This window comes from Dermacentor andersoni, chromosome 4, assembly GCF_023375885.2.
Source record: "Dermacentor andersoni chromosome 4, qqDerAnde1_hic_scaffold, whole genome shotgun sequence".
In the NCBI taxonomy this organism is placed as follows: Eukaryota; Metazoa; Arthropoda; class Arachnida; order Ixodida; family Ixodidae; genus Dermacentor; species Dermacentor andersoni.
In genome coordinates, this window is record NC_092817.1 from 111,881,483 (window position 1) to 111,894,609 (window position 13,127).

Consider the following 13,127-nt stretch of genomic DNA (forward strand, 5'->3'; position numbering starts at 1 on the left):
CTTATATGAAGTCTTGTTTTTGGTAGACATAGACTGACAGTAGGAGCACAGTGTAATAGCATTAAACACAACTAATAGGGATGACTTAGGCATTTCTGAAATTTCCGTGCAGAGGGGCACATAATGTCACAGATTCCCATAAACTAAATTCCTTGACCTTTCATGCCTCACAGCAAATCTATCTCCATTTTGAGTGTTAGGTCTGTTAATATATTCTGCACCTCAGTAGAATGGAGACTAGAGCTATCTCGTGTTCCCTATTTTTCATGTGTTCTATCTGTGTTGTAAATTTAACACACAATGAATTGCCATGTGTCATTTGTCTTTGTTCCTGTGGCAGTCACCACCTATAGGCACGCAAAAGGCAATGAGCCACCTATGATTTCATATTGTGTCAGCTGAGCCATGTGGTGTCTCGCTTCGTATTCAGGAGAAAAAAAAAAAGCCTTAGCACAGAATTTTGTTAGGTCGCTTGATGCTTGAAGAAAAAAAAAATATGGGCAGAATGGATCTGCAGTGACTATCAAAGTATGTGAATAGCTGACACATCATGTATGAGCTGCATTGGGCTCCTCTCTCGCGCTTCCCTCTGGACACGCTGCTCCTTCTGATGGCACTGCCGTGATGTCCACACATGATGGCACGTGATGGCACATAGACAGTGATCCAAACTGACGGCAAAGAGGTTCATTGAAGAGCGGAACATACACAGTGGTGCATTATCCATGCGAACTGCCCCCATCTTCAACACTGCACTACCTTCAACATTAGCAGGCATTTGTAGACTGCGCTGTCTTCGCAGTCAGCCCACATTTTTTAAATTTTGATTTGAGTTATTTATTTCTAGTGGCTGCTAACAGCCTTGGGGCCTTGGCGACAGCTCACTATGCCATATACATCACTCTTTTTGCACAAGGGGAAAATAATAACGAAAAAAAAAAAAAGGAAAATGTTTGTCAAGTGAATGTTGGTACAGCAGACAAGCAGAAGTGCGATGACAAAGCTGACCATGAATACCTTATTTACTTGCATAATGATCGCATTCGCGTAACGATCGCACCCCTGACTTTCGCCGTCAAAATTCGATTTTTTTTCTTTCCCGTGTAATGATCGCACTCTGCACTTGTCACAGTGATATGTCGTGTGCCAAGTCTAGCTAAATGATGATCATGCTTACCATCTGTCGAATGCTATGCGAACGACTCTTGAAGACATACCAAGCGGTCTGCATGCACCCAACATTCTTAAACAGATGCCTCATTTCATCACTTTCATCACTTTTTACACTTCCATGAAAAAAAAAAGCTACAACCAAATTTGCCTCAGCTTTATTATTTGTAAGCTTCATAATGGTTTTGGTCAACAACAACAACAACATAAAGGGCGCCTTTCGATTCTTCTCGTCTGCACTCGTAGGCACGTAACAAATCGCGAGCGGCAACGATAGTGGCCACGTTTACACTGATACGTTAGAAGTGTATCCTATTCATACATCGCCGCTTGTAACGCAGCTAAGATATTCGCCCACCCTTAGCAGAAGACAAATGCCGCAGTTTCTGCAGCGTGGCCGCCATGTGTTTCTATGTTACTGGCAGCTAAGCGTGCCCATCTTTGTTTCTGTCCCCTTAAAGTGGACATGGCTACGTTGTTGTCGCAAACTTGCCGATATTAACGATATTATTCATTACTGATTCAATGCGCATAATGCACTCGCGAGAAGAAAAATAATCGCATTCGGCTTGCTCCGCCGGCCGCCTGCTTGTCATCCTGCAGCAAATGCGGGATGAAAAAAGAAAATCTTTTTTTCCGTGGGAAATTTAACCTGCGTAATAATCGCACCCCTAAATTTGCGTAAATTTTTTTTACAAGAAAATGCTATCATTATGCGAGTAAGTACGGTAATACGACTACAACATCAGACCAGAATACATGCAAACTTCCATGTGAAGTCAAAGAAAAAGGTCACTGTTCAGAAACATACCATCACATGTTTCCTGCAGTTATGACAGTGGGCACGGTAAAAGAATCTCGGGATAAAATGTACCCAGACACTTGGTAGTTTTACCAGATGATATGTGAAAGTGAAAGGTCGTGAGCAGTGTGGCACAGTCAAGGTCACCTTGCACAACTTGGCACAGAAATATCGTGTCACAATCAAGAAGTCTTTCATGCAGAGTCAAAAGACCTAAGACTGCCAACATCAGTTGGTAACTAAAACCACTATGATAGGGTGGTATAGTTAGATAGCCAGAATAAAAAAAGCTCTGACAATGCCAAGATTGTGATTTGCAGTACAAGTGTGTTGTTTACGAAACTTCTGGACGGTTCCTTAAAGAAAGGATTGCACTTGTGATTGTTCGGGTGTGCTGTTGTGAAATGCTCAAGTTAGCCTTCTGCTTTTCCCAGCTCGCCACTGTCGCCTAGTGATGAAGCTTTTGGTGGTATGCCTTGCTTGGGTCAGTATGGAGGGCCTGTGTTCCCTTATGTTGGTCTTGGCGGCATCGTTGGTGACCAGTACTATTCGGCATCTGCCCTTGTCATCACGATTCTTGTGAACAACAATGTGAACCCATTGCTTCTTGGACCTGCCATAGCCTGGGAGCGGAAGTGAGTCTCTCTTCAGCCTTACTCTGTTTTGCCAAGATTTAGGGATTTTGTTCAATTTAGCTGTGCAGATGCATTTAGGGGAAAGGAGGCCTTACAATAAAGACGATTGCTCGAAAGTAAATGCACAAATGAATAACCATTTATCCATTTATTTAGCCCGTTAGCTAATTTTGCTCATGTGGGTCACACAACAGTGACAGAAAAATAATATAACCATCACAATAACAATCCATTATTTTCGAGTGTACTCAAAGCTTGAATATTATGTGAAAAAACTTTATGATCATATTACCCTGGAGGATAAATTGAGAAAAGTCTAACAATAAATACACAAGTGCATTGGCATTAGAAAAAAGACGGTAAGCTGTTGTTTCTCTGGGATGATATGGGATGATCAAAATACATGTATATTAAGGTGCATTTCATGCCGTTTCCAACATCAGAAAACGTTTCATTGCACAGTGAAATAATCTAAGGCAAATGTTTAGTAAGGCATTTGGTCGTGTAACTCACCGGTGCAGTGTAGAAGCATGTGTGATCAATTTTTTTCATGCAGGTTCATTGAAACTCTCAAGAACTTCTCCAATGCAAACATGAGCATCGCCTTCATTTCAGAGGTGAGAGTTGCGCTCAAATTATGCTGCACCTGTTAGTGTTGAACATGAAAAATGTGCATGCAATACGTTTGGTTAGTGTTCTAACTTTATGGCTCATATTCTCCTTTGGCATCTTGAACCCATGTTTAATACAGTTGACTTTCATTAATTTGACTCCGGTCAATTTGATTTTTCTGTTCATGCGACTATGACTGAAGGTCCCGGCTGGCACACATACATTTCTATGGGCCAAAACATTTGTTATTTCAATCCTTAAACTGACCCTCATTGGATAGGCAAGTTTGACTGGTCAGCACGAACACACCTGGCCCGAATGTTGACCCCAATGGCTGCAGTGTCTGTTTTGGCAGTGCTAGGGGACAATTGATGCGTCGCACATTATCTCTTGCCTAAATTGCTTGTTTGTGCTCTGCTGTAGGAAGATTTTCCAGTGAAAACAGCAGCTTATAATGGATATTATATTTATACATTTCTAATGCACACAATTTTTTCCATGAACATAAGTTTGAAAATTGGCTGCAAAGGGCAATTTGATACAAACATGCGTTTGCACCAACCTACAATTATAGTCAGCGTCATCTTCATTGTCATCGCAAAATGGTGACCGAACAAGGGCTCATGCAACTTTCAGTGTTTGGTTACAAAACCTCATCTCAAGGATATGTTATCTTTGAATGCCAAGCTGGCAATAACAAAATTGTGTAACATGTTTTTAGTTTCTGAGAATTGCATGTGTCACAGGACAACTAGCAAAATGGTTAGTCCTGGACTGTGATTTTGTAGCGATGCCTTGCGCTCGATCCTATGAAACTCTTATCATTGACTATACTGGCCAGCTGATCTCATTGAGAATGCAGGTGGAGCCACTGCGAAAGAATGGAAAGCGCAAAAAGGACTCTCACCAAAAAAAAAGCATCCCTACAAAATCATGGCTCAGGTGTGGGCCACCTTTGCGTTTACAATATAAAGATGCATTACTACAAAATCATGGCCCAGGCATGGGTCACCTTCCCATTTAGGATTTCTGCAGAGTCATTTGGTAAACGCTGAGTGTCAGATGCGTAGTAGACTGTATGAGAGGCAACGTGTTGTGGTCTGCTCACAACGATAAAGTGCTGTCTGGTTACATTAATTATTAATAAACTTTCGTTCGGTAAGAGTAAACTTCGCTGCTTTCACCTTTTCCTGTTTTCCAGTATTGAAGGTGCAATATACTCTTTAAAAACATATCAGCCTTGCATTAGATGTTTGCTTTGTTTAGGGGTTCTTATGTCATTTTTACTTTAGGATTTTGATTTGAACCCATAAAAACTGGGTGCACATTAGGTTTGGGGGTGTGTTAAAACCAGGCAAATGGTGCCAAATGGAGCATCAGTGCATTTGGGTGTTTTTTAAGGCCTCTTTAGTTCAACCTGCTAAAAGTTTTGTCGGTCCTGTCAAGGTCAAATTAGCAGAAGTTGTCTGTATTTCGTTGGCGTACCTGATAACAATTACGCTCATGTACTGGAATTGGCACTTAGGAAACCACAACACGTTTAAGAACTAAACACAGTATACATAATTTTTTTACTCTATCCCGTTTATTCTATCAGAAGTTCAGCGAGACAGAGGTTCCCTGAAGGCCATCAAAATTGGCCAAGTTTGTATGCATTCGTGGCTGCAACAGTGGAACTTGAAGCAATAACCAAGAAAAGAAGGGTACACAACAGCACATTGTGCTCCTTCAGGAACTGAAATTTGAGCTAGTAGGTATATGTAGATGTCACGGTATCATGGGCGCCAAGCACAACGCAAAAGGGAAAAGGATAGACAGGGGTGCTGTACTCCGTTTTATACAGAGCAGGCGACACTACCAAGCCTAGAGAGATTTATCTCGCATTTGCAACTAAAAAATATTGCATTGCATATAAAAGAAAGAGAGACATGCACCACGCAATTAGATTTAACATCAAGTATCATACTTTTTAAGTCTCAGGATGCAGCACATTTATTACATGGAAGGCGTTGCAGATATGAATCTATTTGGTACTGAATGAGCTAAGTGACACATTTATGTGGCCAGAGGCCACAGCACCTGCGCTTGCGACCAGAACATAGTATGTTGTGTACAGGCAGCACATAGGTGCACAGATAATTTGATGTAACCTTAAAGTTATATTCACATGACGAAGCAAATTGCCATTTGAGCCTGCGGGTGGCATATCGCACGCTGATGCGGCACTCATTCCTGTGGTGCTTCTTTGTGATATGACTTATAGCCAAATTTTTGTTGGGATTTTTGGCAAGAAATGCCAAAGTAATGGCAGCCAAGCAATAAGCAACAATATTCCATCCAGTCATAGTTGCTTGTTTAATTGAAATGTGTGATGGCGCATCTTACCTGTTAGCTCGGTGGCCAGCAGCCAATGTGCGCAATGTCCTGATGCATTTGTACTGTCATGAAACACAAGTAGCAAGTTCATAACTCTGTAAATTAGCAATAAGAAATGTCATCACAATTCTTTAAATTGCACTTAATAATACATGTGAAGCAGACACAGTTGATGTATTATACTCCGCTCTGATGTAGTATATCACTAATTTGTGAGTAGGACTATTGCAAAACCTTTGTGTATCAAATTTGACCACTTTAGATGCTTCAACAGACGCACTTTGTATAACTGTGATACGTTTTTGGTGCAGTGCATAGATTTCTGGACATTATGCATAAATTACTTAAAAACTTCACAAATTTTCGTTAAGAATTCTAAGCTCTACATTGGAATTCTTCCTAGAGCCACTAGAATTTTTGAATTCTCTCTCAAATGCAACAAATTTCACTCAGATGGGTGCAGCAGTTGTATTGTAAAAACATCTCTGCGTTTACGTGTGCTTGAATAGGGGAATCAGAGTTGGCCCCGAGCTTGAGCTCTACTTTGAGTCCACACATTCTAGTTGTAATAAATGAAGTGGTTATCTTTTAGAAAGCGTCGCAGATCAAATGCAGCTCCAATTTTAAATGCACGGAGTGTGACATCTATGACTGCGCTACTTGTGCGGCTTGTTTACCCTTTACCCCAGCAGGAATAAACTGTTTCATTAGTGATTGCTATTCATTGTGTACAAGGTGCTGTACAGATATGAAACATTGTTTCAGTAATTTTGTGGTTCATTGATGATATCTTTTATTTTACAATTTTGCATACATAAAAGAGACGCTAAATCAGTCCTGACTGGTAAAGTAGTGTTTGAAGAATTCGTTTTATTTTGTTAGTTTGGCAGGAAGAGCTTTCTTAATTTAAGAGAAAATTAGGGTAATAGTTCAGTTTCGAATTCCATGACAAAGCCCAAGGGCCAGCACATGAGTGTGATGTCATGAATATAAAAGTATTTTCTTGCATTTTGGTTGCTCTGATGCAGCAAAAGTTCTCTCAGTTTGCTAAGTTCAATCGCTGGCTTGTTTAGAATACAACGGGGTCAATCTTTACCAATAAAGAATTAACTACACTCGAGCAGACGCTGTTGAAATCCATATCATGACGTCACCACTCGCATTTTGTTTCTTTCCCTGTATTACTAAGCATCGCCTCGAGGTAAATTGTGTGTTTTCATTGTTGTCCTTTTTTCTTTTTTGGCAGAATTCCGTAGAAGACGAGCTGGAGAGAGAGAGCCAGTCTGATGTGTTTACTGTCCTACTCAGCTACTTTGTCATGTTTGTGTACGTGTCTCTTGCCTTGGGCCAGTACCGTTCCGTGAAAACTGCACTGGTGAGCGGAGCCTCTTTCTTTATTTTGTACACTTATTCTTTCTATCATTGGCACACTTAGCTGACTGAATGCTTCTTCTATGCTTTCATGCATCTCTGAAATAGTTTGGGCAGATATCCTGCCATGTGGAATATGAGAGAACTTGGGATATTGTAGCTTACATTGACAAGCAGTTTAGTGTTAGTGGTCAAGTTATGTAACGTTTTGTGGTGTTGGTTGGACCACATCGACAAGCAGTGGCTGCTGCTATTTTGCATTGCACTTTTGCCGAGCCAATGACAGCATTGGTTGTCACTCGCCTAACTCGCCGTCCAAACACTTGAGATTTGCACATGATGACATCATGCAATCATCATCACTGTCTTTGTTGTCTTGCAGCGGATGGGCCACACACACCTTGTGGGGGTTAAAACTCAAAACAACAAATAAGAGCACTTAGTGGTGTCACTACCATGTTGGCAAGCCATGTGGATGGAAAGTAGGTTCCACATTTCTGTAGATGGCCTATGGCCATGTCTTAGTACACGTTTGGCTGGTTCCTACTGCACTCGAATTCGAGATTGCCATGATGTGGAGCTCGTTCTAGATCAGACCTAGAGGAAGTGTGATTGAGGAGTATGCGCAGCTGCTAACTGGAGCAATCTGAGGCCGGAAGAAGAAACGCATCAGCGCTTCTGTTGCAAACAAGCGCACAGGTGCCGAGGCACTGACCTGTTCCACCACGGCAGATGCAGATACATACCCATACTTGCCAACCTTCACGATTTTGTCGTAAAATACCCAATTTATAGAGCTTCTTTACTGTTGTCATATTGACACCAGTAATTTTAGTTTTTCATTCATGCCCACTTTAGGGTGAAACAATTCTTAAAGGAATACAAATGCAGGAGCCTACCGATTTCCTAATGGTTAATTTTTGGATCCACTCATTTATTCTTACAACAGTGCCATTCTTTCTCATAATATCAGTGTATAATGGCAACTCAAATTTCAGCATCCGTTTTCTGAACATTTCATGAAATATAGTTCGTGGATATTTTCGTTTCTCTGTGGCACACACCATTCTTTTTTTTTTACTATATATTGGCGGCGAGGAGTTACGGAGTCGCCATCTATCGGAAGCGCCTCGCTGGCGTAGTATGAGGGATCACGTGGCGCGCTCCTCATAGGTTTTGCTGTCAGCGCTCACTGAAAACACCACACGCGAGCTCTCCCGGACATTTCTGTAAGTACTTTCGAAACGAGAGAAGTTTTTTACTGTCTAAATAATAACCTTGGGCAAACTGAAAGCACACAATCGTTTACAGACGCTATCTCTTTACCGAATACGTACAGTGAACGCCACTGTGTGCGGTCGCCGCGATGGAGTCTCCCGAACCGGCTTCTTGCGTGAAAGGTAGGTACCGTATTTGCACGATTGTAAGTCGACTCGAATGTAAGTCGACCCCTCCATATCGCGTGACCGGAAAAAAAAAAAATAAGAGAGCATACCCGAGGGCGCATTCGATAACGAAAATTTATTAGTAGCTGACATGGTCACTGGGCTACTCGTCTTCACTAGTGCTGCCATCGCCATCGTTGCTGCGGTCCCACAGCGCGTCGTGGTCCAGCGAAATTTGAAATTTGGCAAACGACCGCACCAGGACATCTTGCAGAACAGCAGCCCACGCCAAATGCACCCAACCACACGCAGCCATCAGGGAGGCTCTTTTGACAGGTCCGGTTGGCGTAATTTCGCAGTCTTCTGCCGCCAGCCATTCGTTGTACTCACGGCGGAGCAGAACCTTAAAATTAAGGCGAAGGTCCGAGCTTGTTTCATGACCACGTCGCACTTCACTGGCACGGACCGATCACGCATTTCAGCGACGTACGCCGCAAGCTTAACCTACAGCTCCGGAAAGCGTCCAGACTTTGGCACGTGGGAAATTTCTCACTTGTCGTCACAGGTGAAAATTTCGCTTCGCTGCAGTCGCCACTCTCGCACCACCCGTTTAGAAACATCGAAATTGCGGCCCGCTGTGCAGTGATTTGTTTCTTCGGCGTAAAGGATGGCAGCCCTCTTGAACGCTGCTGTGAACGAGTGCCGAACGATTAGTGGGCCTGGAGCACTCATGACGACTGGGGAAGCATAGTAGCACGTAGCCGGCAGTCAAGTGGAACGCGTCAAACCAATACCATGCCAATACTAATGCCTTAAAGAGAAACCAGCGAGCGGTGTCTGCTCTTCCATGAACTACCGGATGGATGGATGGATGTTATGAGCGTCCCCTTTGGAACGGGGCGGTGGCTTGTGCAACCAAGCTCTTGCTACTATGCTGCCTAATATCCTACCTAGGTTAACCAATGAAAAAAAAAAAAAAAAAAACCCACTATGAACTACCACGTCCAAATTTTCTGATACCCTATTGCGAACTGTGCTTTTGTACGTCTCCGTCTTTTGTCGTTTCCCTACTTTTCTTCCACCAATCCTCGAATCGCCTCTTACTGATGTCTATTGCGGACCTGTTTGCTTTACCACTGCTCCCGCTGAACCCAAGGGCTTCAAGGAGGCCAATGGTGCCTAAATCGACCGCTGGATAGACGTCTTCACATTCTAATAAAATATGCTCCGTCGTTTCCCTAGCTTTACCGCAGCAAGCACATGCTTCTTCTTGCTTCTTATATCTCGCTTTATAGGTGCGTGTTCTAAGGCATCCCGATCTCGCTTCGAAAAGTAATGAGCTTCCCTTTGAGTTATCATAAATGGTTTCTTTCCTAATTTCGTTTTTTCCCCTTAAGTAGTTACTCATGGCAGGTTTCTTTTCCATTGCCGCCACCCATGAGATTAATTCAGCCTCTCTGACTTTCTGCTTGACCTTCTTTGTTGCTGTGTTGCCCACCCCACAGGCCGCATACTAGCTGGTAAGCTTCCTAGTTCTTTTCCTCCACTGTGAATCAATGTTTTGCCTGTACAGATACCTGAACACTCTCCCAGCCCATTTACTTTCCTCCATATTCCTCAGCCGTTCTTCATACTCAATTTTACTGCGAGCTTCCCTCACTTCAAAACTAGTCCAGCCCATATCCCCTTGCACAGCTTCATTTGTAGTCTTCCCGTGAGCGCCCAATGCGAGGCGACCCACTGACCTTTGGTTCCCGTCGAGTCCTGATTGTACCCCTGATTTAAAGCAAACAACCGCATTTCCAAAAGTAAGTCCTGGAACCATTACCCCTTTCCACATACCTCGGAGGACCTCGTACCTATTGTATCCCCATAGCGCTCTGTGCTTCATTATGGCTGCATTTCTCTTCCCCTTGACTGTTATGGTTTTTTCCTGTGTTTCCATATATCCGTTGCCTTCGTTTATCCATATACCAAGGTATTTATATTCTGTTACCCGAGGTATTTCTTGGCCCTGTATCTCCACTGTCTGTTCACTGTTTTCATTGAATACAATAACACCTGATTTTCTAACACTAAATTTCAAACCTAAATTGTTGCCTTCCTGTCCACAGATATTAGCCAGACGTTGCAAATCACTTTGCTTGTTTGCGAGCAACACAATGTCGTCCGCATAAAATAAACCTGGGAGTTGCTGCTCTATTACTGTACCTGCCTGTTTGTATGAGAGATTAAACCCGATATTACTTCCTTCTAGCGCCCTCTCCATCCTCACCATGTACATCATAAACAGCAGCGGGGATAAAGGGCACCCCTGCCTCAGTCCCTTGTTGATATGAACTTTCTCCGCGCTCCTCATCCCTTCCCATTCAACACAAACAGTATTTTCTAGGTAAATCTCTCTCAAAAGCTGTATACAATCGTTACCTAAGCCTTCCCCTTCCAGAATATCCCACAAAATGCTGCGGTCTACGTTGTCGTATGCTCCTGTAATGTCCAAAAAGGCCACATACAACGGTCTGCTTTCTGCTTTTGATATTTCAATACACTGAGTAAGAACAAACAAGTTATCATCCAAACGCCTACCTATTCTAAAGCCATTCTGAAGCTCTCCCAAAATGCCATTATTTTCTGCCCATGCTTGAAGCTTTAATTTGATTGCCTGCATTGCTAGCCTGTATATTACTGATGTAATGGTCAACGGTCTATACGAGTGAATTCTGTCTTTCTCCCCCTTACCTTTATAAATTAAATTCATTCTACTTTGTCGCCAACTGTCTGGTATTCGTCTATCTTTTAAAGTTTTTTCAACTGCTTTCACGAGAGCTTCCTTACTTTTTGGTCCCAGTTCATTTATCAGCCTAACGGGAACCTCGTCTAGCCCTGTGGCTGTGCGCTTAGGAATTTTCTCTTCCGTTTTCTTCCAGTTTAAATTTGTAAGCACTAGCTCCTTTCCCTCTTGGGTCTCTTTCATGCTCTTTTTTTCTTCAAATACAACCTTGTCCTTGCCTTGGAAAGATTCGGCTGTTACTTTTTGGATGTAATTTATTGCTGCTTCTCCTTCCATTCTGTTTTCATCTTCGTCTAGGATATGTTGTTGTATTGTTGTTGCCTTCCTGCCTAATAATTTTATGCGATTCCAAAATATTCTAGGTGCGGCCTTCTTTTTCTCACGTATTTCTGACAACCAACGTTCACTTTCACCTTTTAATTTTGCTTGCACCAGCATTCGAACCATAGACTTTTTCTCCCGGTATATTTCCCATTTACTGGTTACTTCATCCTGTGGCAACTGCGCCTTCTTTGCCTGCCTGTGCTCTCGAGATGCTTTCTGTCGTTCGGCGATGGCTTCTCGTATCTCCTTGTTCCACCAGCTTTTCGGTTTCTTTTTTCCTTTCCAATGAACATGTTGTTTCTCTTTCCGTATTTCTGTCGTTACTACACTTAGAAGCTCACCATATTCCCACCCCTTACTTGGCGACTTGCCAATTTCTTCGTCCACTCTAGTGACTATATTTGCTATTTGTTCAGCGTTCAAATTTGGACTGGCCATTTTGCTTTCGTTGCTCTCTTTCCCAACTACATATCCCATTTTCAAAATGATGCGTTTATGGTCACTCCCTATGCTGCTAAACCCTTCCTCATCGATGACCATTTCTCTCAACTTATCATGAATTCCTTCTGTCATCAGACAGTTTACCGATACTCCCCGCAAGCGCCGCCGTTCTGAGGGTGCCGCCGCAAATGGGAACAGCGGCGCTTCCATCAACTATCGACACCCCCCCATGAGTGTTGCATGCACTGTAAAACTGTCAAAAATGTTAAAAAACCCTTCCGAAAAGCGAACAAACACGCGGGATAGCGAAAAGATACGGATAGGGCCATAGAGCAAACATAAAATTATAACTACGTTGTAGCTCCCGTTGGTATCGCGCAGATTTGCAGCGACCGACTGCGCGTCTGGATGCTTGTCCGCGCACTGTTTCGATTTCTCCGTGCGCGCGTTATCGCACCGTGCCATGAGCTTTAGGCCGCAGAATATGAGCATTTGACAGTATACAAGCAACCATTGTTGCGTGGGCGCTAGCAGAGCTGTTCAAAAATAATTTCATTGTAGAGACTGACGCCTACGGGGACTGTGATGTGTCTTCGCGACGATTCAATCTTTTTTTTTTCTTCTAAATTCTTTGACCTTTCAATATTATTTCTGGAGTTGAGTCGCACTGTATGTTTATGGGTGTTCTCAGCGTGCAATTTCCCGCTGCTCCTTTTTTGCAATCCAGTGCATTAATTCATAACACAAACATGACCATATGTCATGCTTTTCTTAAATGTGCTTCTTACCGCTGCCTTTCCACTCCACTGAACTTGCCAGTATCTATAGCATCGACAAGTTCATAGACCTAACCATCATGACATTAGTCGGGCAGCGGACTCGGGCGAGCGTCTAGTGCGCGTTTTCAAAACATCGCAGACGTGGCGCCGTAGCAGAAATCTTCCTCGCGTCTGTGCTTGCTGCATACCCGAGTTGTAGCCGATGACTGTTTGCCGGTTTTATGTTTCGCGAGCCAAGCTTCACGCAGCTTCTTGTCCTGCGTCTACGTGTGACTAAGGCTGACACCGGCATCCGTTACGTGCGTCCGGCCCTGCGGCACCGAACAGTAGCCTACCATGTTACGCGCCTTCAAAGGCAGCCACTACCTATTGTAGTGCTTTCAAGTGTTGTAAAGGAGACACTCGGAGCGGGAAAATTTCGCAACTAAATGAGGACCGCAG

The 13,127-nt window shown here is 43.1% G+C and overlaps 1 protein-coding gene across 1 annotated transcript in view; it reads left to right on the plus strand.

The window, feature by feature from the left end:
• The window catches only part of LOC126537470 (NPC intracellular cholesterol transporter 1-like), a 75,963-nt gene that overhangs the window by 24,524 nt on the left and 38,312 nt on the right, over window positions 1-13,127 (plus strand). Inside the window, exons 9-11 of the mRNA XM_050184479.3 lie at window positions 2,407-2,607; window positions 3,164-3,224; window positions 6,842-6,970. Coding sequence (XP_050040436.1) covers window positions 2,407-2,607; window positions 3,164-3,224; window positions 6,842-6,970 — 391 coding nt within the window. The remainder of the gene's footprint in view (window positions 1-2,406; window positions 2,608-3,163; window positions 3,225-6,841; window positions 6,971-13,127) is intronic.